Raw genomic sequence first — 27,576 nt, 5'->3', positions numbered from 1 at the left:
GAGCTGCCACATAATTCCTTAAATACCCTTCCACCCATTTGTTCACAATTTCTGTCTGACCATCGGTTTGTGGGTGATAGCTAGTGCTGGGTGTAAGCTCCGTGCCACATAACCGGAATACCTCCTGCCAAAAGTGACTCATGAAACGGCTATCCCTATCACTCACAATGTTCTGAGGCAAGCCGTGCAATCTGAAAACCTCCCGAAAGAAAACCTCTGCCACCTGAGCTGCTGAATGTGTAGTGGTGATAGGAAAGAAATGAACATATTTCGTTAATCTATCTACCACCACATAAATACAATCTCGTCCTTGTACCTTGGGCAAACTTGTGATAAAGTCCATGGAGATGCATTCCCACTTCCTGTCGGGAACCGGAAGTGGCTGTAGGAGCCCTGCCGGATAGCTGTGTTCTTGTTTGTTTTGCTGGCAAACATGACACTCTCGAACATACTGCAAAACATCAGCTTTCAGCCCCTTCCAAGTGAACCGCTCTCGAACCGACTTGTAAGTCTTGAAGTACCCGGGATGGCCTGCTGTCGGTGAGTCGTGAAGTGCTCTCATAATCAGTTGCTTAACCTTTGATCCTGGGACTAGGTAAATCCTGTTCTTGTAAATGATCAAATCATCTACAATTGTGTATCTGGTATCAATCACTGTTCCCTCTACTATATCGGAGGCCCATGTATCCCTGGCATACTCTGCTATAATCAAGTGTCGCCAATCCTCTGATATCTGAACCATAAGAGTGAGGTGTGGCCTTCGAGATAGAGCATCTGCAACAACATTCTGAGTTCCCTTGACATATGAGATGTCAAAATCATATGCCTGCAACTTACTTACCCACTTTTGTTGGCGATCATTCAGGTCCTGCTGTCCCAAGAAATGCCTCAGACTGTTATGATCAGTTTTAATGCAAAACTTGCTACCCACAAGATATTGTCTGAATTTGGCCAAAGCATGCATGATCGCCAACATCTCCTTATCATATATACTGAATGAACGCTCAGGGCCTCTGAGCTTCCTGCTCTCATAAGCTATGGGGTGCTTATTCTGCATAAGTACAGCACCTACTCCCTCTCCAGATGCATCACATTGAAGCTCAAATGGCTTCGTGAAATCAGGTAATGTTAGAACTGGGCACGTAGTCATTATCTCCTTAAATCTCATAAAACAGTCCTGTGCCTTCTGAGTCCACACAAATTCCCCTTTTTTCAGTAAATCTGTCATGGGAGCTGCATGTCGTGAGTAGCCACTGACAAACCTGCGATAAAAACCACATAAACCAAGGAACCCCCTCAACTGTGTAAGGTTCTCTGGTGGAGGCCAATCAACAATAGCGCGAATCTTTTCAGGATCCATCCGCACTCCCTCTGCACTAATGATGTGTCCTAAATATAACAGCTCGGTCATCCCTAAGTCACATTTGGACTCCTTTGCATACAAGGACTCCTTCTGTAGAATGCTCAACACTGTCTCCAAATGCTCTAGATGCTCCTGCCATGATCGGCTATAGATCAAAATGTCATCAAAAAACACCAGCATGAATTTCCTCAACTGATGGTGGAAAACTCTGTTCATAGTGGACTGGAAAGTGGCAGGTGCATTGGTCAGGCCGAAAGGCATGACTACAAACTCAAAGTGCCCACAATGACATCTGAAAGCAGTTTTCTCAATATCCTGTTCACGGACTCTGATCTGGTGATATCCTGATCTCAAATCAATTTTCGTGAAATAACAGGCCCCATGCAATTCATCTATCAACTCATCAATGCGAAGAATAGGATACCTGTTCTTAATGGTTCTCTTATTTAATGCCCTGTAATCAATACACATCCGAAGCGTTCCATCCTTCTTTTTTACCAAAACAACAGAAGATGCAAAAGGTGACTTACTGAGTCGGATATGCCCCATCGCTAGCAACTCCTCAATGGTCCTTTCGATCTCATCCTTGAGTCGCTTTGGATGTCGATATGGTGTGACCATGATAGGTTTAGCACCTTCCTCCAGCTCAATAATATGCTCAATGCCTCTGTCCGGTGGCCTGCCTGGTGGAATCTCACTGAATACCTTTTCGTACTTAATCCTCAACTTCTGAATATCAGGATGATATTCCGCCTTATGTTGCTCCTCCTGTGTAGGTATCAAAGTACAAACTGCTGCCCACTCTATATCATTATGCCTAGTTAATCTCTCCAGCCGCCTAAATGAGATAGTCCTGATGTCTCCATTACGGATAGCCTTTAGCACATGAGTCCTACCATTCATTTCGAATTGTATCTCCATATCCTCTAATCTTAGGGTGACCACCTTCAATGAATGTAGCCACTGCATTCCAAGTACTATGTCCATGTCACCCATGTTGACCACATGATAGTCCGCCTTAAACTCATAGTTGTTCAAGCGCAAAGGTAAGTCTCGTACCATCCTGTCACAACGAAGAGTGTATCCATCAGCTACCTTGACTCTTAGTCCCTCGAATTCCTCAGTAATGAGTCCACGCTTCTCTACGAATCGTGCATCAATGAAATTATGCGTGGCACCTGTGTCCAACAATGTAATAACCTTTTGCCCAGCCAAGACCCCCCGAAGTCTGAAAGATTCCTCTCTCTAGATACTAGACAGTCGTGCTTCCTGTAAATGTAGCTCTGTTTCCTGCTTTTGCCCTGCACTGTCTATCTCCTGCTCTCCCTCTGCTTCATCAGGATCCTCATCATGATGTTCTGAACCATCTGAATCTGAGCCTTCGTAATAAGCCCACATTGCCCGGTAGGCCTTCCCTTTTGGCCTCATAGGACAGTCATGGCCGTACTCATACGGGCCTTTGCAATAGAAGCATAGCTTCTTCCTATGCAAGTCATTAAGTGTCTCCTTGTCCAGCCTCTTACTTTCTTCCTTAGGTAGCTGTGCCTCTCTATGAAAGGGTTTCCTGTCCTTATCTTTTCCTGAAGGGAAACTCTTTGCTTGAAATTTGTTTTTTGAAGCTGAAGAGGAATCCATGTCACGAGCTTTCTTAATGGCTTCTTGCAAAGTGGGAGGGTTGAGAGCTTTAATCCACCCTCTCAACGGATCAACTAACCCATCCATAAATAGAACCAATAGCCTTCGTTCAGATACATCTGTTACTAACACTGCAAGTTTCTGAAACTCTGAAATGTATGTTTCCAATGATCCCCACTGTTTAAGCTGGGCTAATTCCTTGAAATGGAGTTCTGGATCTTTCTTATCAAAACGTTCAATCAGTCTCTCCGTAAACTCCACATGTGAGGTAATGTGTGCATGACCCATAGTGATCATACCATGATGCCACCATTCGTGTGCTAACCCATCCAGGTGAATTGCTGCATACTTAATAGCTTCTTCCTCAGACATAGGGTTCAATTGAAAGTATGTGTCAAGCTTTTGAACCCAAGCTCTTGCTGTAGACTTCCCCGAGCCATCATAATATGGTAACTGTAGTTTGCCTACTTTCTTTCGTAGCTCATAGTTCTGAGTCCTGTCTTGTCCACGGGGCATATGCTTCATCCGCACATCCATATACTCTCTAAAGGTGATTGCAGCTGTAAAATCTGGACCTCCTGCTTCCCAATCTCTCCTTAGCTGATCCTGTATGTCAGTGATTTGGGGTTCTGGTACCGGCTGCTCTGGAGCTCTAGGAAGGAACGTAGGAATCATAGGCCTCGAACTCACTGTCCTAGCTTGCTGGGGGGCATGACCGAAATTGTTCCCAATTTGTTCGCCTCCATTATGTATCTCATCCTGATTATTCCCATTCTGATTATTTCCTCCACCTATGTTAGCGTTCAACCCCATTTGTCGAGCCATCATCTGCATCATAAGCTCCATTCTCTGGTTCTGTTCCTGTGCTCTCTGTTCTGCTAATCGCTGTCCCTGTGCCAAAGTGTCTAATAACTGTAAAAATCTCTCCTCTCGCTGATCTGGACCAATATTCCCACCTCTATCCATATTGTAGTCGTAGTCTTGATCAAAGAATACCTCCCCTGTGTCAGTATGACTGGATTCTATGTCCACCTGGATAGATGAGCTAGACTGTTCGCTCTGCAGGTCTGAAATCCTATCTTGTCTTGCTTTGGTATTGCGGAAATTATAAGGCCCCTGTCGCATGCTCTGATTTTAGTGTTTTGACATTTCGTCAAACACTTCTCCAGCTGTTCCAAATTCCCTACAGGATGGCAGGACTTTGGCTCTGATACCACTGTAATGACCCTCTCTATAAAGGCCACTGAAACCCTCAAACTGAACTTAGGAATTTTGTCAAACACTTGGCATGTAATGAATAATAACAGTAACAATATTCAGAATATGGCAATTTCAGATTTGATACTTTCAGAATATAATCGCAGAATTACAATATATATAAAGCCTTTGAACGATATTTCAATTACAATGCAATAAATTCTGAAATTGTTTTATTACCAATTCTGGACTGATTATTACAATGACTGTATGACAGCAAATTTACCCAAAAATTGACATATATTTCAGAATGCAAGAACCTGGTTTGAAGAACTATGGAAGAACACCACGTTCTGATGCAAATAGTTGATGAAGACCTCCAACCGCACCCCCAAGCTGTCCTTAATTTGCAGCTGCTGCCCAAACTAGCAGGGCCGTACCCGGCCGTACCTGTACGGCTGCTAGATAAAAATAATACCAGGGTTTTGGGACCCCCAAATGCAAGGAAAATGGGCGCCTAGGGTTAGGTAGTAACCCTGTAAAACCATAAAAAATAACTCCAAGAGGTTGAGGAGATATGAGCAATTATGTGGTTCCGAACCCTGCTTTGCCAATTCTGAAAATGCACCTATTCTGTCTCCAAACTCTTGTCAAATGCTTCTCCAATGATAGGGCAAATCTGAAATCCTTATTCCAACCAAAACAAACCCTAACAACGAATTCTCAATAAGCTCCAATGAGATGGCTGAATACCAACTCCAATTATGCAACAATTCAGGTGATATTTCACACCCTCAAAGTCGCCAATCCAAGGGAGTGATTCGTTCCCAAAGATCGAATAATAATTTGCAGATCCAAAGTCCACAAATGTCTTCACAATGAAGAAGTAGAAGAGTTCTCAAATCCAAGCATGTCCAAATGAGAGGCCCAACCCTCTATTTATTCACTTTTATAAGAAGTTGCTAGAACTTCTAGAAACATCCTTTATAAATTCTCATTATAATGCACTTTTTATAATAAAGTAATTTTATAAAATAAAAAAAGTGCAACTCAAATTAAATTATAACATGTGGGCCCCAATATCACATAATGATAAAATATAACCTCTTAACACCTCTTCAAGAGCAAGATATGACTATCTGATCCGCAGAATTGACTCTCTTTCCACACCATTTGCCTACGAGAGTCTGGAATAGGCAAATCCATGATCAATGCCATGTCGAACTAAAGAGGGGACATTACAACTCTTCTACCCTGCACACCCCTCGTTCCTCAGCTAAATATCACAATGGTGAACTACATGGTGACAAAGGATTTCTTCATAGTGGACCTTGATGATATGGAGGTTATTTTGGGCATACAGTGGATGGCGACACTTGATGAATACACTAAGAGCATGAATCGAATGGACTTCACTTTTGTTGTTGATGAAAAGAAGGTTCTTTGTAGAATGGCAAATGAGGGTCTAAAGGAAGTTTTTGCACATCGGATGGAGGCAATTTTTCGGTGTGATGATGTTGCTTGGGCTACACATTGTTTTGTCTTAGCAGAACTTATAAAAGGGCAATAGACACCTCCCACAGATGATGATCTCCAAAATATTTTGAGTCAACATGATAAAGTTTTTATAGACATTCCTCTTAGCATACCGCCTCATCGAGGGTTTGAACATACTATTGAGTTGGAAACAGGAGCCAAGCCGGTCATAACCACACCATACCCCCATCCCAAGAAATTCAAAGATGAGATTGAAAAGACGATTTAGGAATTGCTAGAGAAAGGATGGATCCGTCCCAATTCTAGCCCCTTTGTGTCATCAGTGGTATTGGTAAAGAAGAAGGATGGGATGATGCGCATGTGTGTGGACTACCGTGCATTGAACAAAAAAAGAAGAATAGATATCCCATTCCTAGGATAGATGAGTTGCTGGATGAATTGCATGGCGCAGTCTATTATTTGAAAATATATCTCCGTTCCAAATACCATTAGACCCACATGAGGGAGGAAGACGTGGAAAAGACGGCCTTTCATTGTCACTATGGGCATTATGAGTTCTTGGTCATGTTCGGATTAACAAATGCACCTGCTACATTCCAATCATGCACGAATCACATCTTCAACAAACAATTGCGTTAAGTACTTACTGGTATTTTTTGATGATATTCTTATTTACAGCAGGACATGGGAAGAACACCTGAAGCATCTGGATGAAATCCTAAGGATCATGAAGGATCGGTCTTTGTTCACCAAGCAATCCAAGTGTGAATTTAGTATGACAGAAATATTGTACCTCGGGCATGTTGTTAGTAAATATGGAGTTCAAGTTCATCAGGAGAAGATTTAAGCTATCCTTGATTGGCCTCCCCCAAAATCACTTACGGAATTGCGAGGGTTTTTCGGACTGTGTAGTTATTATCGAAGGTTCGTTAAAGGATTCTCTCATCTCAGTGTACTATTAATGGGTCTGACAGGGAAAGGTTCTTTCCAGTGGAACTAAAAGGTTTAACTCACTTTTGATAAGCTGAAAGAGACAATGAGTAGTTGTCCGGTACTTGCATTGCCTAATTTCGCTCGACTGTACGTTCTGGAGTGACGCATCTGGAGAAGGCATTGGCATAGTACTGATGTAGGATAGACACCCCATAGCCTATTAGAGCAGGAAGCTTGCGCAAACAAAATGCTTATATTCCATCTATGACAAAGAGATCTTAGCCTTCGTACATGCACTAACCAAGTTCTGACAGTATTTGGTGGGTGCCAAGTTTGTTGTTCTTACGGATCACAATAGTTTGCGATATTTTCTAGAGCAAGGGGACTTGAACGAGAGGCAACAAAAATCGGTAAGCAAAGATCAGGCTTTTGATTTTGACATTGAATATGTGAAAGGAAAGAACAATGTGGTTGTAGATGCTTTGTCTAGGAAACCCGCCATCAACTTACTAACCCAGATTTTAGCTGATTGGAAAGCACATTTGTTGGTAGAATATTGAAAAACACATTTGCTTATGAGCTAATGGATGCCAACACCCAGGATGATCATTACAAAGTGGTGGATGACATCATTTACTATAAGAATAAGATATTTTTAGTGCCGGAATCCAAATTGAAGTAGAAAATCTTGAAGGAGGTACATAACTCACCCTTGGCAGGACACTCGGGCTTCCTTAAAACATATAGACGTCTCAAGGAGAGGTTTTCATGGAAAGGACTTAAAAGAGATGTATTGTAGTATGTAAGAGAGTGTGCGGTCTGCCAATAGAACAAATCCAAACATACTCTATCTATCGGGTTACTGCAATCTCTGCCAATTTCAAAACATAAGTGGGAAAGTATCTCGATGGATTTCATAACTGGACTTACCAAGGTTAACGGAAATGATTGTATCTTCGTGGTGGTTGACAGATTGACAAAGTATGCACATTTCTTTGCCTTCCCTTCAAAATTTTAGGCCGCAAAAGTTGCTGATCTGTTTTTTAAAGAAGTCTTTTGTCTACATGGGTTACCCCGAAACATTGACAGTGATTGGGATAGACGATTCATCAGTATCTTCTGGACAAAGCTGTTTTGGTTGGTAGGGATAGAATTGTCACCAAGTACTAGTGACCACCCTCAAAAAGATGGACAAAAGGAGATTGTGAACAAGAGACTCGAAGGTTACCTCCGGAACTACGTTTTGGCACAACAATGAGTGTGGGTCAAATGGATACACTTAGGGGAATATTGTTACAATACCATGTACCACATGTCCATCGGGATGACACCATTCAAAACTCTATACAGGTACGAACCCCTTTTCTTCATCGACACAGTTCTGCGAGACAGTCGCACACCAAAGGCGAAGAACTCTCTTCAGGAGGGACAGGGCATCCTAAGATACCTGAAGGAAAAATTACAACCGGCACAGAATCAACAAAAGATGTACACCAAAAACCACCGAATAGAGAAAAGTTTCGAAGTAGGAGACTTAGTCTATCTCAGGCTCCAACCATAACGACAATCCTCATTGGAAGAAAAGGGAAAAGAAAAATTGAAATTACGATTTTATGACCCTTATCATATAGTGTGCTGCATTGGTGAAGTCGACTACGAGCTGGAACTTCCAGAGGGGAGCCGTATTCATAATGTTTTTCACGTTTCTTGCCTGAAGAAAGCTATGGGACAAAACATCGTGGTAGCTATAGACCTTTCGCCGCTCAATAAATAAGGAAAACTCATATTAGAACCAACAGAGATTATTGAAGTACGTGAGAAGACCTTGCGGAACCAAACGGTGAAGGAATATTTGGTATGTTGGAAACACTTGCGGGTGGACGACGCAACCTGGGAAGTCAAGCACATTCTACAGCATCCGACATTGTGTTTGCTTGAGGACAAGCAAATTTTGGGACGGGATGATTGTAGTATCTCCGCCAAAAAAATGGATTATTAATCAAACTTTTGTTAATGGGCCAATTGATTTAAATATATCTCGGATCCATTTTTGTTTTGTTTCCATAGTTTATGTGGATGTTGGCTATCTTTGTACACCCTCAGAAAGTTTTCCCTAATGAGTATTTAAGCACGACTTCTAGGTAGTCTTTATGTATGCATTTTAATTTATTCCTTTGTACTGCGAATTCCTGTTGGAGTTTTGGATTGTTTGTCATTTCGGAAGTGAAAGATCTTCCCTATTTGGCTTTCTTGGTTTTGGTGGGATTCAACTCTCACGCTATTCCGTTATTGCATGTAATACTTGGCTCAGATCTGGCAAATTCGAGTACCATCTTTTGGCAAATACTAATTGAAGGTTACTTCTGTTCTAATTTTCATTATTATTTGATTCTATCTGATAAATTTGGATCTCTAAGTTTAGATTGCATTATTGAGTTTTCCTTCCATTTGCACACCATTCATCTTTCCGTACTCCAGGAGAATAGTCAAACAGAAGAATACGTTATTTTATGGTGAGGAAACAATACATCACTGTATGACATTCTTGTGTTCCATACGACCTTCCTGTTGCATAATATAATTGACTGTACGACCCTCCTGTTGCATGGTATCTTGACCGTACGGTCTTCCTGTTGCACATCCATCCATTCAAACTGTACTTCTTCTCCACTACCCCCACCGTACAACAAATTGCTCCACCATATGACCTAATTTTTACACCACCCTAGGGCCTTGTGGCTGTCACTTCTATAGTGGCCCCCTATCGCATGGCCACCATAGCCTCCTCACCATATGGCTACTTTGCACACCAAATGACATTGACCCCAATCCACCGTACGACCTTTTGCCAATCCATCTTATCTATCACTGTACTGTCATTGAACAACCGTACAACTTCCTCCACCCTTCAATACCGTACAACCCATAGTTCAGCTACACCGTGCAGTCATACTGTATGTGCATACCATACAATCCTATTGGCTTGAGGTTAGTCGAGTCACCACACGGAGGTTAGGAAAATTACAAGGAACTAGACCACATACTCCATCGATTCAATACAATGCAATAAACTACATTTCAAGAAGGGAAAAGACTTTGTTTATGTGTATTCAAACATAAGACTCGCAACACACAAAGACAATGCCTACAAAAAGGGGAGGCAAAGCATTGGATGTTGAACCTGAGCATGCAGAGTTGGAAGATTCGATAGCCTACCTTGATACACTTGTAATTGATGATGATGATCACGAGTTAGCTAGTGACGCTGAGACCGCTCTTAAGGCTGACATTGCCATTACTGATGCTAGTGGCACTATTTGTGACATTGCTACTACTAATGCTAGTGGCACTATTTGTACTTCTAATTTCAATAGTCAAATGATGATGATGATTTGTTTGATGATATTTGGTCTGTGATGACTGATTATTAATGTTGACTTGATTATTTATGAACTGAAACATTGATAGAGCAGTGTATTTTGGCATTTTTTCTATGTCATTTGGGCTAAAACGTCAATATATATGGTGGTGTATTTTAGCATGTTTTTTAACAGCTGTCCTTGCTTAATGCTTTTCTATTGGTTTAAGTGATACCTTTGAGCTAAGGTTGCACATCAGGAGTAACTATGAGGAGTAAAGAATGCTTGTGAAAGCAACTGGTTAGAATATTCTGTCATGGATGAGTTTTAAAACAATGGGCCAAGATGAGTACAAATTCAGGATCTTAATTAGGGGAGAATTCAATATAGATGTAGTTGTCTCAGCTGTCTTGTCCTTTCATTTCTTCTCGTAGTGAGGAGGGTGAGCCTTCATTTACCATGTATTGTTGTTTAAATGACATAGACAATCATACATCTTAGGTATGGATCTGTACAATTGTCGAATGTTTGTTACTTTTCTGCCTCCTGATCTCTTTATTTTTTACCAATTTAATTATCCTTAGCTTATGGTGAGTAGCGAATGAAATCAATATTAAATATTGTTATCCGTGGGTTGCCCATCAGTCAAGGATAGGGCTTACATTTCTTGTTGGCGATGATCTTGTTTTGTCATTTTATAAGGTCTCGGATTGGATTATGATCTTCTTCAATAACAACCTGCATCACAATGATGACTTGTAGCTTTTCCAGCCAATGTTTGTGACCTATATTGTTATAATGCTCGAGTAAACTAAAAGCATTATTCAAACAAATAATAATCAAACACCAGCTCCCTGAAAATAATTGCATAATTGCTTTGATGCATATTTTCCAAATGACTTATTAGTCATGAGATTTTCTTTCAGTTGGATTTTGTTCGTATCAAAAAGAACTTGCATCTTCTGCAATACATGTATGCACTGTTGATGTTTTTCTTACCTTAATCTATTTTCTCTTGGATCCTTGAATACAATATTCCTATTTTATCTCACTTGCACATCCTTCTTGATATTTTGTTTTCCAAGTTCCTTGCTTATGTACAATCACGTCAGTTTCGTAGTGGATGTTACTCACTACATGAATGCTAATTATAATTTGGCTTAAATCTCTGTACGATTTATTATGTTTGATGATTTTGTCCTTTTCTTTCTATTTCTTATGCTTTGACGTTGAATTATCTTTCTATCAGATAGCATGCGGGGAGAACCACAGTGCTGCATTGTCAGTTGATGGACAGGTTGGTGATTTCTATACGTATGATTCAGTGATTGAAGATAGATTTGTTTAGTCATTACTGTGATCCATAACCAATTTGCAGTCACTCAAGTTTGATTCATATCAAGCCTTTTTTTTAAATACACAAGCAATTTGTATGCCCTAGACATATATCTGCATGTGGACTACTTGAAACTTATATTTTGGCGGGAAAGGCTTTTTTCATAGTCATTTTTTGCAGTCCACAATGTATTCATTTTTATGAACCTCTTCTTTGGTAGAAGTGATTAGGTTTTTTGAGCGTGAATCTTGATTGTGATCTAATGTATTTGAACTTGTGAGATAAGAATCTGTCTGATTGATATGTAAGGAACAGACTGATATATGGAATGCATCCTAGATTCTTAACTTAGTGAAGTCCAAACTCAGTGGAATTGTCTAAATGTTGATAAGCATTTTACTGGATTCGTCTATGCTCAAAGGTTTTCACCTGGGGAAGAGGTAAATATGGGCAACTGGGACATGGTTCTATTGAAAATGAGTTTAAACCTGTACAAGTGAAAGGGCTGGCTGATCAAATGATTGTGCAAGTTATATGTGGAGGTGACCATACCATGGCTATCAACAATGAAGGAAGACTCTTTTCTGTAAGTATTTAATTTAAGTTTAGAATATCTGTTTTATATTTGGATTTATGAATCACTATGAACTGAACTCAATTAGGTTCTAAGAATCGAAGGCAGGCACCAAGGTTTCTGTGGTATTCATGATGCACGTACTGCTCTTGTTACAAGCATTGCTTTTATCTTACAAGTAAAAATGAATTTCAGGAATGGAGATTTATTTTGTTAGCAGGTTAGCTTTGTGCTTTTATGTAATTAATAATTGTCATATTATTGCCATGCAATGCCTTTAGATACTGTAGATATGATGACATTCCTCTCTTTTTGGGGCCTTTTCTGTCAACCTTATATAAATGTACTTAAATGGTGGAGAATTTAGTAAAACATATTTCATTCTTTGCTTTTGGAAAACAGTAAAGGTAATGACAAAAATATGAAACTGTACTTTTATATGTGAAGGTAGACAGTTTTTTGAATTATTTTTTCAATTTTAATTAATGAATATCTCTAGTAAGACTTGTAAAGCAAAATCCTAACTCTACGTATCATTATAACTTTGAACAGTTGAACTTAACATCAAGGGTAGGCACCAAGATTTTTGTGGTGCTCATGATGCACTTATTGTCCTTGATAACAAGTATTTCTTTTAGCTTATAAGTACAAATGAATTTCATGAATGGAAGTTTATTTTGTTTGCAGGTTAGCTAGAGCAAAATAATTAATGTATAAAGTCCGTTTTCATTTTTGGAATGAATGTCCTTTTTTATTGTTTTTATGTAATTATAATTTGTAATTCCCAGTTTCTTTTAAACCAATCAAATGGGAATTTCCTCCTCTTTAAACTATAACTGACCTAAGTATATTTTAACTGCACCATGCTAGTACCTTTTCCATGTTTTAATCCTAGTGAAAACTTTTCTGCTAACCTTAACAGTGGGGACGAGGTCAGTGGGGTCAAACTGGTCTGGGAACTATGGAAGATATGCTTGTTCCAATGCAAGTGAAGGTCCTTGAGCGTATACAGGTTATTCAAGGTTCTGCAGGAACTCGACACTCTATTGCGATAACAAAGGAAGGAAATGTATATGGTTGGGGAGATGGAGAACAGAACCAACTTGGTAAAACTACTGGGTAAACCTCTCTTGCCGAATCCTGATTAGGATTAGTGCCTATCTCTCATTTTTGGATTCTATCACAATGGTATTTGTTTGACATGACTTTTTATTTTCAAATGAAATGATCTTTATTTCTTCTTAACCCATCTTTCACAGAAAAGTGCAGCTCGAGCCAGTGCTTCTATCTTATATTGAAAGAGAAGGCTGCCAGCTTCTGTATGCTGTGGCAGCTGGGGAGCACACACTGGCAGTTTATCGCCCATCTGAAGTGGACTCTTTTACACCTGTAGACCAGAGGTTCAGAAAATTCAATAGCTATATGGAATGTTATTTGATTATTTTTTGATTTGACAAGAACAGATGGATGTAGTCTAAAGTACTAGTGATCATTCCCACTGCAATTCTGTTTGTTCTGTATACAGATGCTCAGAATTAATAAGCACAAAGTATAAGCAAGAGGATGGCAAGAAGATCACTCCAATTAGAAATTCTGTTGATGAGATCCTGTCAAGTGAAGATGTAAACTTTCAAGTAACTTCAATTGCAGGACCTTACGTGAACATGGAAGAACATATTGAAATTACAGAGCCTATGAAACTTCCTGAGGCTTCGTGTATTATAGGTGTACATGGAAATGGTCTCAAGCCCATAAGGCTGCCATTTTTGCTGAAAATGCTTGAGGTGAGTTATTATCTGATAAGAATGTATGTTATTTAGCAACGAGCACAGAGCAAACCAATTTTTTTGTATTTTTATTTTTGAAAGAAACATCAAATTTGTAAATATTATACAGATTTAAGCAAGTACACACAACTTAATTGTAAGAGTCTAAGCAAAGAAAACAATTTCTGTGAAATCTCATGCAGGACTATCATAGGAAATATGTGGTAGCCAATACCTTTCTGCAATCATTTAATCTTAATATATACCAATATACCAAGAAACTAGCGACACTAAAAGTTCAAAGACAATAATTTAATAAAGGGAAATGTTCGTCTGAAAAATTGAAGCTGAAGGAGTTAATATGAAACAATCAACAGCTGCAAAAAACAGTTAGTCAGTTTTTGGTTTTCTCAATGACAGGGATGGTTTTCTATGAGAACTAGAAGAAAATGCTGTTTATAAATAGATGTAAATGTATATCTTAGGATAGGAGTTAGAACAAAACGAATGGAATTTAAAGAAATGCCAGTATGGGCAACACATGAGAAATTGAGGCATTTTTTTCCTGCTTTTCTGAGGATGAGTCTACTCTGTCTATTGGTTAAAAAGGGAAATGCCACTTTTAAATGGAGCCAAGTGGATAGAGACAAAGGCATTAGTAACATAAGCTAGACAAGTAGTATTAAATGCCTCAAAGAGCAGAAGAAAGGGAATTATTTTTACAGCCAAATCTATATCTCCAATTCTATTATTGGCCTGCCATTGCTTACATATTATGAGAACAGTAAAATACATTGAATTCTTCAAAAATAAGTAGGAGATAATTTCCACAGCAGGTCAAATTGTGATATTGCTATCAGGATTTAACTGTGTAGATTTTCAGTCAAACTTATTGATCCATATTTCATGAGGAGTGTTTCAACACAAATCCATCTCTCATGAGAATAAATGAAACACTTAGCACTCAATGGATCTAGGTGATGCTCACAGGGGTGAAGCGCCGGGACTTCCCAGGAGGCCATCCATCCCAGTACTACTCCAGCTTGAGTGCACTTAACTATGGAGTTTCCTCCATGGTTAAACCCACTTTACTTGCAACCTCATGAGCATCACCTTGATCCAGTGAGTTCTAAGTGTTCCATTTCTTCTCATGAGAGATGAATTTGTGTTGAATCACTACTCATGAAATATGGGTCAATGAGTTTGACTCAAAAACTACACGGTTAAATACTGATAGCAATATCCCAATTCTTCAAAAATGTCAAAATAGAGGTGGAAGAATATATAACTGAACACAGTAAATTTTAATCATCTTTGCCAACCTAAAACAAAATAGAGTTGAGTTAAATGTCTGATAAACATGCATCAAACAGTTGAACTGATTAAGCAGGCAATATTTTTCAGCAGGAATTGCTTCCCTTTGTTTTCCTGGTAGCAGTTGAGAGATATTTATTTTAGTCTTAGAACATGACATTATAGAAGAAAATATCACCCTTTACCCATCATCTATCTCATCCTCTTTCCCTTCCTATTTGAATCCACCTCCATTATCCAAAGTAGTAAGAATCTTTTCATACCAACCGATGGTTGGATGGACATGGCCTCCTCAGAACTCTCCATTGAATTCCAAATATCAGATCGGTAGTCTCAAATAAGACAAACTAATTTTGTAAAGAGGATCCTTAGCATTTCATTGAGTGTCATGTTTTAAAAGTTATCATTGGGTCTTCTTTCCCCAAAAATAAAGAAAATGACTACTACCTTGTTTACCACATAGATTAATTGATTAATGCACACAAACAATGAACAAGAACAGCAACAGCAGTACTCCTTTTATTATTCGCATATGCCAAGACAATACATTATGCTTGATAAGATGCTTTACCATGATCCTAGAGAGGGTATAAATACTTTCCGCCGAACCTTCCTGAAGGGGTCCGTCGGCTACAAAACAATCCTAATCTACTCGTCGGCTACAAAATCTTTACCGATGACATGAACCCGTCGGCCTGTCGGCTACAAAATCTTTACCGACGACAAGACCCTGTCGGCTACAGTTTCTACTGACGACATCATCCCCCCCAAAAGAAAAAGTTGTCTCCGGATGACAATTACAATATACAATTACAACATATCCAGGACAGATTAACAAAATAGAATAAACTAACTAGTCTCCAAAATATGTTGCATCCGTAGCCTCTGCGAACACAAGAGTGTCTCCTTTAGTCAAGCTAACCTTGATAGCCACCTGTGCTGCCAACTTTGGGTACACTGAGCCAAGTGTCACTATACTGCCTTCAACTGGATGATCAACTCCTCCTGAGCTCTCTATACATCCAACAAGATAGTCTCATGTCCAACACCTACTCCAAGTGACTCAAAGCGTAACATCCCTCTCAAAAGGCTTGCTGATCTCTCCACCTCTGACACACTATGCCTGCAGCAGGTCCAGGTCTCATCAATTGGTCACACTTTCCACGACTGATAACCGCAATTACTGGGGGTCTAGGGGGCATCGCTCCCGGCGGGGTCGAGGGGCAGCACCCCGGGCACGCTCCCTGTCGTGATACAGGGTGGGGTCGAGGGGCAGCACCCCTCGCCGCCAAGACCAAATTAGTACTCTCAAACCCACACAAAACTCCATGGAACACACTATTTCAGTCATTTTCTTTCGATTCCACACTCTTTCTAGCAACTGCTTATGTTTCCTCCCTGTTTATGTCTTTCTCTTCCCCTTGGCATCATACATTATTCATTCTGAACATTTTTGATTTGTTGACTTTTTAAAAAAATAAAATAAAATTTGATAACTATTCAATTTTCCCTCTTGACTTTGCCAACGTGCGACGACGAGGGAGGCGTTCGGACATGGCCATTTTGCGATGATGACGAACTCTTCCTGTGCATGGTACATCTTGAGTTTGCACCCGTTCACTGCCTGAGGCACTTCTTGCCCGTCCAAGGTTTGCAATTTTATTGCTCCATTGTCACCTACCTCCTGAATCTGGTATGGTCTGACCCATCTAACCTTAAACTTTCCTTGTTTAATTTCATCCCGTTGGTTATACTTCAGCACCAACTGCTCCGGCTGAAACTCGTTCACTTCTAGGTGCTTATCATGCCACGTTTTGCGTCTGTTCTGTGTCACCTCCGTGGCCCATTGTGTCTGTGGTCATTGCTCATCTAGATTATTTCTTTGCTATCAACACCCTTCAACTAATTTTATGGTGCGGCGTATTCTTTTCTTTCTGTGCGGTCCATTCACCATGTATCAGATAGTGGGATCTTTCTTTTTTCTGGGTTCGGACTGTATATTTTTCCCCTTAGCTTCAGGCGTAAACGCCTTTCCTTCTTCCACTTTTCTGTATTCCTTTGGACATTTATTTTCCTGTGTTTTCTCACCTTCATCGACCCTTAACATATTACAACTTCGAAACAATTCGTAGTCTTCTATCTGCTAGTGGAAAAGGCCATTCACCGAGTCTAGGTCGTCGTCATTCGATCCTCCTTCAAGTCTCAATACTCCTTCGTCCGGTTCCATTCTCCTCTTTCCTTCGTCATCACTTTCGACTTCACCTTCTAAGTCTGACGACGTTGCCTCCTCTCCTACCATTTGTGTGTGCAGGTCAATTATGAATCTTTTGCCTCTGCACTCCATTGATAGGGTATTTCGTTTCCAATCATGTTTTACTTTTGCTTGCACTAACCAATTCCATCCCAGAATAGCACCATATCCTTTTCTTTTCAATGGAATGACCACGAAGTCCAATAAAAATGGTTGAGTTCCAATAGTTACTAGTTGTGCCCTTAAGGTTCCCAACGGTTTGATCCTGTGCTGGTCTGCCATGAGCAATTGGAATGTAGGTGGCCACAACGTTGGCTTTCCCAACTTCTTCCAGGTATCCTCTGGTAACACATTCACGCCGGACCCTCCGTCAACAATTGTGTTTGTCAGAACATTTGTCAAAATCTCCATCTCGACGACTGCCGGATGCCTTCCGTTGTGAGTGCCAGAAGCATTGGGTCTGTTGCTGTCGTTCCACTACTATCCCTTCCGGTTTCTTCCGTTGCTTTTAGAAGCGGTGTAGAATTCAGAATGGCCGTCCATAACTAGGGCATTGTGAGACGGTCGCTTAATTTGATCGAGACTTCCATTTGCATCACTTGCTTTATTATGTTTTGCTCGACGCAGTTCCTTGTTGAGTTGTCGATGGTGTCCTTCAACTGAGATGTCTCTGCCTGTGATGCCTTTTCAATTTCCGCTCGCGCTTCCCCCAATTTCCTTTTTTCTTCTGTCGGGTTCGGGTACACCTTTGCTTGCCTCCGTGTAATTGCCAAAACCTCCTCTTCGTCTGTTTTGACAGTGATCAAATTTACTCCGGATTTTGGGGCATCTTCATGGTTGCTGGGTCCGCACCATCTGCATAATAATTTCGGTGTGTTTGCTGTTGTACAATCCCATGCAAAATGACCCTACAAATTACATGCTCGGCATTGAACGATCGGCCGTCCGTTTGCATCATACTGGTTTCAACTTCGGTTGCCATTGTTATTGATATTGTTTGCATTGTTATTGTTGTTTTGGCCTCTGCTATTATTCTTGTACCCACACAAAGTGACACCATCACTGTTTGCATTTCCGTTCCCTCCTGATGTGGAAGCTGCTTGTGCCAAGAGCACTTGTTGATGTCCTCTAGTTTTCATATTGAAGGGGCATTCTTTTGTGGAATGTCCCATGATCTGGCAAATCTTACAAAATTGGTTCTTTGGACAGGACCCTTTAGTATGACCTTTCGTCTTACATTCTATGCACCACAGCTCGCTTTCCTTTGTCTCCTTCTGGATGTTTTTAAATTCCTTCACCATACGGATCATGTCCTTCTGTAGGGCGCAGACATTCTTGCTAATGTTTTCATCATCACTGCTATCCTCTCTCGAGGACGCGTCATCATTTTAGTCGGAGGAACTATTCTTCTTCTTCCTTTTCATCCTCTGCTCGCTTTCCAAGTTCATCGCTTTGTTGTATGCTTCTGCGTATGACGATGGTGGCACAATTTTCATCTTCTTCCGCAACTTCGACAATAGGCCTTCCACGAACCATCTTTTCTGCAGTCCGTTCGTCGGCTTATTTTCCATTTTACTTATCAAATCTTTTAATTTCCTGACGTAGACGTGGACAGCTTCATTCTTCCCTTGCTTCATATTGTATATCTCTGCGACAATTTCGTTGTCGTCGTGCAACAGTTGAAATTCGATAGTAAACTCCTTAAGGTTGTCCCAAGTGGTCAAGTTCTGGGGATCTGCATAGGCGAACCAATCAATTGCAACACCCCGTAGGGTTGTCAGAAACTGCTGCACCCATTCGTTTGTATTTGTTATGCCATTTGCCCTCCAAATCATTTCGCATGTTTTACAATGTTGGATCGGATCGGCCGTACCATCACCATCAAACTTGGGTAACTTTTCCTTTGGTCCTGCCATCACTACTAGGTTTTGTGCACAGGTGTTGTTTGGTCCTGCAAGATTGGCACTGTTCACTCCCACATTGTGGCTTTGCACTCCCACACCGGCGATCTGCAATCCCACAAAGCGGCTTGCACTCCCACACTAGCGGTCTGCACTCCGGCGGTTTGCTCTCCCACACTGGTGGTCTGCACTCCCACACCAATGGTCTGCTCACCCACATCGGCTATCTGCACTTCGGTGGTCTGCTCTCCCACACCGACGGTCTGCATTCCCACACCGACGGTCTCAACAGCTGCGAACCTTGGTGAAGGAGGATCTTCTGAAGTTGTCCCTTTTGGAAGTGTATCGTGGACAAAGAGTTCACTCCACGCTTGTGCTCGCTCGGCACTCTGAACCGTGCGAGTCAATTCTCTTCTGTCTAGACTCTCTTCCCTCGGCGAAGACAAATTCAAAAACTTCTCCCTTGCTTCCTCCACCAATTTCATCCGCTATCGAGTCTCCTCCAACAATTTTTCCGCACTTCTGTGTCTGTCGGTAATCTTCTGGAGCCTCCTCCGTTCGGCTTGCTGTGCCAAAATTAAATTTTCTTGTGCAGTACGTATGCCGTCTTTCTCCTTTATCTTATTTTGATCCTTGTTAAGCTGATTTGGCATTAAGCTTCATTCCTTCCTCCTTCCAGGTTCATAGGGCAACGACGCCAAATGTTTACCGCATAGATTAATTGATTAATGCACACAGACAATGAACAAGAACAGCAACAACAGTACTCCTTTTATTATTCGCATATGCCAAGACATTACATTATGCTTGATAAGATACTTTACAATGATCCCAGACGGGGTATAAATAATTTCCACTGAACCTTCCCGAAGGGGTCCATTTGCTACAAAACAATCCTAATCTACCCGTCGGCTACAAAATCTTTATCGATGACATGAACCTGTCGGCCCATTAGCGACAAAATCTTTACTGACGACAAGACCCTGTCGGCTATAGTTTCTACCGACGACATACCTTAGGACAGAAGATCTCCTAAAAGTGAAGTTTGATAGGGATGAAATGAAAAGAAAATATAAAATAAGGGCCATTAAGTAAAACTTTCATGTATGCAAATCCAAATGGTCTTTATTAGGATCCAAAATTCTTGATATGACACTAATAGGCTTCGTGGACATATTGATGATGCTAGAGGGCCACTACATGATGGAAATCTCCTCTTTGAGGTAAGAAAAGGGTTTAAAATTCTAGGGAGGACCTTTAGTTCTTTAAATATGCTCTTTAGGGTAATCTGATATTGTTTGATATTTCCATAAATAAATTTTCTTAAATAAAAATTGGCAATGCCTAGGCACTCAATCAAGAATATTGCCCAAGCATTTTACTTTGATTGGTATATTTTCTTTGATTGGTCAGTTGAAGGATAACTAACTCATGAGTCTTTGGGGTGCAAATGGTAGCCTGTGTTAATTCTATGCAACTTTGATAATCGTAACTGGTCTGAACTATAGATCGTCAGATCTAGTAAAGTATGGAGATCCTTAGAAAGGATCACTCTCTTAAATACCTTATTTGCATAACCTAATCAACGTCTTTAATGGGAGCACTCATTATGTTCTATTTGCATAGTATAGTTAGTATATTTACTAACTAATCATAATATCCTTGAGATGTCGATCTTGGCAAGATTATTGTGAGTTTATATAGAGGGCCAACTTGGAAAGAGTCATGTCCTTTCTAAGGACATGCCTCTTGGTTGCCATATAAATAAAGGGGTAAGGGTGTGGATAAAGGACACATGAAAAACATAAGGTCTACTCCTTTAGCATTACTGTCCTATACGATTTGTACCAAGTAAAAAACATTTGAGAATAATTATTATACTCCAAATAACACTGTAAAGACCCCTACCAAATAGGCCTTTAAAACCTCTAATGCTGGACCAAGAAATTTCGTCAATCACTTGGTATACTACTGCTGAAAATCAAATGTTGAACATAGGAAAATGTTGTGCAACAAATCCAACCTACTATCCGATGTAAAATGATGCAAAAATGCACTAACTAAACCAAGACAATTTCACAAACACTTGGCTAGCAAAGTAGAGATTAAGTTGGAACAATGTACTCAAAATTAAAAAATAGTTCTAATGCTCAAAGGGATGATTTATTAATTCTTCTTCAAGTTCGAACATTATATCATATGCTATCTTTCAGCCAATATGCAAACCCTTAGCCTTCAGTTCCTTCAACTCAGCAAAAAGATACTTAGCAAATATAACTGTAAGTTCCGTTCTCCTATTCAAATGATTTTGCAAATTACCAACAATAAGAACCTAAAATCGAATTGGCAAAGTTGGACTGAAAGTTTCTTGAAGAGACTAGATGTTGATGTTGGGCCGTATAGGCCTGAGAATGTAGCCCCCACTTACGATTTTGGCACTGCTTGGGAAGTGACAAAATAGCCCAGAACTGAGCCGCCAATAACCAGGGATTCCTGCGATTTGTTGTAGAAATTTTAATATTTTTTATGCTGATCGAAACTGCCAGGAAACTGTGACGTAGGTATAGCATGGACTGGCAGAAATTAAAACCCTGTTGAAACTCCTTAAAAAATGACGCCAATAATTTGCTAAATATTCCTGGTTAAAAATCGAAACCTTTGCTTGCAAAAACTTGATAACTCTCCTTGCCAAAAAGATGAATTTCTGAGTACTCCAGGCTGAGAGCAAACAACTGAAAATACTTCTAATTTAGCACAACTTGAAATCGCTGAGTGTCACTTCCAAAGAGCAACCCTTCAAAGGATCTTTCACCCCCTTAGTTATGCAATCACTTGGGAGGTATCATTCCCAATGATTAAGCTGAATACTTGTAGATCGTCAAGCTCCACAAATGCTCAAGTAGACACAATAGAGAAAATAGACTTGGATGATCAAATGAAAGACCCATAGGGTCTATTTATTCACCTTTTTTTTTAGAAACTTCCTCTAGAACCCACTTAACTTTCTAGAGACATCCAAAATATTCTTATGAAGTCCATTTGCACTTTTTAGATAAAAGGTAACTTTATAAAAATAAAAGTGCAACTCAATTGAAAAAATATAACATTTTGGCCCCATATAAAAAGTAATGATAAAATATAATAAAAATAATATCTCCAAGAGCATAATAAGCCATCCAATCCCCAAATAAACGCTAAAAATGACTCTCTCATCAAAACCATTTGCTTACGAGAGTTTGTAATAGGCAAATCCACGGAAAATATCATGTCGAATTAAAGAGGGGACATGACAGCCTGCCTCTCCTGAAATTGCTTGGCCTCAAGCAATCTCAATGCTGGATGCTACAAAATCGCTTCTCCCTCCCAAGTAGCATCTTCAACAGGCAAATCTTTCCATTTAACCAGATACTTTTTGATTACTCTCCTGCGAAACTGCTTCTCTCTGCTATCCATAATGGATTCTTGCATTAAGATCAATTTCCCCTCATCATCCAAGGGAGGTAATACTGCAGAAGGCACCACATTCTGACCCAACGCCTTTTTGAGGTGTGACACATGAAACACATTGTGCACTCTACTGTCTGCGGGAAGCTCCAACTCATAAGCCACCTCACCAACTCGCTTGACAATCTTGAATGGTCCATAATAATGTGGCTTGAGTTTCTCTGCACCACTCTTCTTGAGAGTGGACTGCCTATATGGCTGCAACATGAGGTAAGCCATATCATCTACCTCAAACTATGCTCAGTCCTCATACTGCATACTGCTTTCGCTAGTTCTGAGCTCTAGCAATGTTGTCCCTGAGAGTAGCAACTATATCCTTACTCTCTTGTAATAGTTCACCTGCACGGGGTACCCAGCTGTCACCCAACAACAAATCTAAGAAATTGGGCGTCTCATAGCCGTAAAGTGCCATGAAGGGTGTCATTTGTATAGTCATTTGGTATGTAGTATTGTAGCAATACTCACAGAGATATATCCATCTGACCCAAGCTCACTGCTGAGCTGCCACATAATTCCTCGAATACCCTTCCACCTATTTGTTCACAATCTCCGTTTGACCATCGATCTGTGGGTGATGACTGGTGCTAGGTGTAAGCTTAGTGCCACACAACCGGAATACCTCCTGCTAGAAGTGACTCATGAAGTGGCTGCCCCTGTCACTCATAATGTTCCGAGGCAAACCATGTAATCTGAAAACCTCATTGAAGAAGACCTCTACCACCTGATCTGCTGAGTATGTAGTAGTGATAGGGAAGAAGTGAGCATATTTTGTTAGCCTATCCACCACCACATAGATACAATCGTGCCCCTGGGCCTTGGGCAAGCCCGTGATAAAATCCATGGAGATGCACTCCCACTTCCTGTTAGGGATAGGAATTGGCTGTAGGAGCCCTGTTGGATAAGTGTGCTCTTGTTTGTTTTGTTGGCAAACAAGACACTCACACACATATTGAAAACATCAGCCTTAAGCCCCTTCCAAGTGAACCCCTCCCGAACTAACCTGTAAGTCTTGAAATACTCGGGATGGCCTACTGTAGGTGAATCATGGAGTGCTGTCAAAATCAACTGCTTCACTTTCGATCCTGGGACTAAGTAAATCTTGTTCTTGTAAATGATCAAATCATCTACAAGAGTGTACCTGGTGTTGGTTGTTGTTCCCTCCACTATATCAGAGGCCCATGTGTCTTTGGCATATTTTGCAACAATCAAGTGTCGCCAATCCTCTGATATCTGAATCATAGAAGTGAGGTGTGGCTTGCGAGATAAAGCATTTGCAACAACATTCTGTGTCCCCTTAACATATGTGATATCAAAATCCTAGGCCTATAACTTACCCACTTCTGCTGACGATCATTCAGGTCCTGCTGACCCAAAAAGTGCCTCAAATTGTTATGATCAGTTTTAATACAAAATTTGCTGCCCACAAGATACTGTCTGAATTTGGCCAAGGCATGCATGATGGCCAACATCTCCTTATCATATATGCTGAATGATCTCTCCGGCCCTCTGAGTTTCCTGCTCTCATAAGCTATAGAATGCTTGTCCTGCATGAGTACAACACCAACTCCCTCTCCAGAAGCATCACATTGAAGCTCAAATGGCTTCGTGAAATCAGGCAATGCTAATACTGGGCATGTAGTCATTATTTCCTTGAACCGCATGAAACAGTCCTGTGCCTCCCAAGTCCACACAAATGTCCCTTTCTTCAACAAATTTGTCATAGGTGCTACGTGCCATGAGTAGCCATTGACAAACCTGTGATAGAATCCACATAGACCAAGGAACCCCTCAACTGTGTAAGGTTCTTTGGTGGTGGCCAATCAACAATAGTGCAAATCTTTTCAGGATCCATCCACACTCCCTTCGCACTAATGATGTGTCCAAGATACAACAGCTCTGTTATCCCCAAATCACATTTGGACTCCTTGGCATACAAGGACTCCCTCTGTAAAATGCTCAATACTGTCTCCACGTGTTCTAAATGTTCCTACCATGTCCTGCTATAGATTGAAATATCATCAAAGAACACCAGCACAAATTTCCTTAATTGATGGTGGAAGACCCTGTTCATAGTGGACTGAAAAGTGGCAGGTGCATTAGTCAAACCAAAAGGCATGACTACAAACTCGAAGTGCCCACAATGACATCTGAAAGCAGTTTTCTCAATATCCTGCTCACGAACTCTAATTTGGTGATAGCCTGATCTCAAATCAATTTTTGTGAAATAACAAGCCCCATGCAATTCATCTATCAACTCATCGATGCGTGGGATGGGATACCTGTTCTTTATAGTTCTCTTATTCAACACCCTGTAATCAATACGCATTCGTAGAGTACCATGCTACTTTTTTACAAAAACAACAGAAGATGCTAAAGGTGACTTACTTGGTCAGATGTGTCCCATTGTTAGCAACTCCTTGATGGTCCTCTCGATCTCATCCTTGAGTCGTTTTGGGTGCCGGAATGGTGTGATCATGATAGGCTTAGCGCCTTCCTCCAGCTCGATAATGTGCTCAATGCCTTTGTTTGGTGGAATCTCGCTAAATACCTTCTCATACTTGATTCTCAATTTCTGAATATCCGGATGATATTCAGTCTTATGCTGCTTCTCCTAGGTAGGCATCAAGGTGCATATTGCCACCCACTCTATATCATCATGCTTGGCTAATCTCTCCATCCGTCTAAAAGAGATAGTCCTGACATCACCATTACGGATAGCCTTTAGCACATGAGTCCTGCCATCCAACTTGAATCGTATCTCCATATCCTTCAATTTTAGGGTAACCTCCTCCAAAGAATGTAGCCACTACATCTCAAGTACTATGTTCATGTCACCCATGTTGACCACATGATAGTCCACCTTGAACTCATAGTTGTTCAGGCGCAAAGGTAGATCTTGCACCATCCTGTCACAACGAAGAGTATATCCATCAGCTACCTTGATTCTCAATTCCTCGAACTCCTCAGTAATGAGTCCACGCCTCTCCACAAATCGTGCATCAATGAAATTATGCGTGGCACCTATATCCAATAGAATAATAACCTTCTATCCAGCCAAGACTCCTCGAAGCCTGAAAGATCCCTCTCTCTGAATACTAGACAGACGTGCCTCCTGTAAATGTAGCTCTAGAGCCTCTTTTTTCTCAGCATTATCTAGCTTCTGTTCACCCTCTGCCTCATCAGGATCCTTATCATGGTGCTCTGAACTATCTGAATCTGAACCCTCATAATAAGCCCACATCACCTAGTTAGCCTTCCCCTTAGGCCTCATAGGACAATCATGACCAAACTCATAGGGACCTTTGCAAAAGAAGGATAGCTTCTTCTTATGTAGGTCATTAAGCGTCTCCTTATCCAAAGGTGCAGCTGACTTGCCTTTTGAGTCACTAACCTTCTCTTTACCCTTGCTGAATCCCCCTTTGTTATCTCTAAATGATGAAGAACCCTTCAAACTAAACCGGTTTGCCGGAGCTGAAAGTTTTATACTGCGGGCTTTCTTCATGGCTTCCTATAATGTAGGAGGATCAAAGGCCTTTACCCACCCCTTGAGTGGTTCAATCAATCCTTCTGTGAATAAAATGACTAGCCTCCATTCTAAAATGTCTGGCACCATCACTGCAAGCTTCTGGAAGTCATTGATAAATTGTTCTAAGCCTTCTGATTGTCTCAATTGAGCTAACTCCCAGAAATAAACTTTAGGATCCTTTATATCAAACCTTTCTATCAATCTATCCACGAACTCCTGATAAGTGGTTACCTAATTGTGTTGCAATGTGATCATGCCATGTGTCCACCAATCATGAGCTGCCCCGTCTAAGTGTAAAGTGGCATACTCGAGTGCTTCAAATTTTGTCATAGTCTTCAAAGATAGGAAAGTATCCACCTTATGAATCCAAGCACGAGTAGTCATTTTCCCACTGCCATCAAATGTGGGTAATGCCAACTTGTTGGTGATCTGTTGCAATTCACTGTGTTTATCTACCTGCTTCTGCCTAGCAGCTCTGTAGTTCAGGTACCTGTCAAATGTTCATCCGTCTTGTACATATGGTGGTAATGAATCCCACTCATTCCTCGCTTGTCGAAGTTTATCTGCAATATCTATTACTATAGCATTACGTGTGAGTACTGGAGTTTGTTCCTTGAATGTAGGACATGTGGGTCTGTCAGCTGTCCCAGACTGTGTCCTATGTTGTGATCTTGCTATGCTCCTGTCATCCTGGTCATTATTATGATTATTTCTCCTGTTTTCCCAAATCAAATGTTGCATCATAGCCATCATTGCCTGTGTGCTTGCCTCTATTGACTGTAGAAGCCTATCCTGACATTGTAAAGCCTCATCATCTCTCATAATTCTGGGTGGGCTTTGAGAATGTCTATCAACCATGTTCTTAGTTGTGCTGGTTCCCTGTGTAAATAGAGCCCTTTTGTTTTTGCTTTTGTAAACTAAATTGAATGGTGGCTACATAAACCTTGTCAGGCTGGTAGGAAACCGCTCTGATACCACTGTAAAGACCCCTACCAAATAGGCATTTTAAACCTCTAATGCTGGACTGAGAAATTTCGTCAAACACTTGGTATACTACTGCTGAAAATCAAGTGTTGAACATTGGAAAATGTTGTACAACAAATCCAAACTACTATCTGATTTAAAATGATGCAAAAATGCACTAACTGAACCAAGACAATTTCACAAACACTTGGCTAGCAAAGTAGAGATTAAGCTGGAACAATGTACTCAGAATTGCAAAATAGTTCTAATGCTGAAAGGAATTATTTATTAATTCTTCTTCAAGTTTGAACATTATATCATATGCTATCTTTCAACCAATATGCAAACCCTTAGCCTTTAGTTCCTTCAACTAGCAAATATAACTGTAAGTTCCTTTCTCCTATTCAAATGATTTTGCAAATTACCAACAATAAGAACCTGGAATTGAACTGGCAGA

General features: G+C 40.5%; 1 protein-coding gene across 5 annotated transcripts in view; it reads left to right on the top strand.

Moving 5' to 3' along the window:
• Positions 1 to 27,576, top strand: part of LOC149565101 (uncharacterized) — a 339,748-nt gene that overhangs the window by 98,403 nt on the left and 213,769 nt on the right. For all 5 annotated transcript variants that reach the window (XR_016361996.1, XM_089818649.1, XM_089818648.1 and 2 more), the window contains 5 exons: positions 11,234 to 11,281; positions 11,742 to 11,906; positions 12,817 to 13,013; positions 13,154 to 13,294; positions 13,420 to 13,678. Coding sequence is in view for 4 of the 5 variants with exons in the window: in XM_089818649.1 (XP_089674775.1) it covers positions 11,234 to 11,281; positions 11,742 to 11,906; positions 12,817 to 13,013; positions 13,154 to 13,294; positions 13,420 to 13,678 (810 nt within the window). In the remaining variant the exon portion in view is untranslated. The remainder of the gene's footprint in view (positions 1 to 11,233; positions 11,282 to 11,741; positions 11,907 to 12,816; positions 13,014 to 13,153; positions 13,295 to 13,419; positions 13,679 to 27,576) is intronic.

Source organism: Cupressus sempervirens, chromosome 3 (assembly GCF_028749045.1).
Source record: "Cupressus sempervirens isolate cs-2001-9-10 chromosome 3, ASM2874904v1, whole genome shotgun sequence".
Classification (NCBI taxonomy): Eukaryota; Viridiplantae; Streptophyta; class Pinopsida; order Cupressales; family Cupressaceae; genus Cupressus; species Cupressus sempervirens.
Note: the sequence above shows the minus strand (reverse complement) of the source record. Positions and strands in the feature narration are given on the sequence as shown.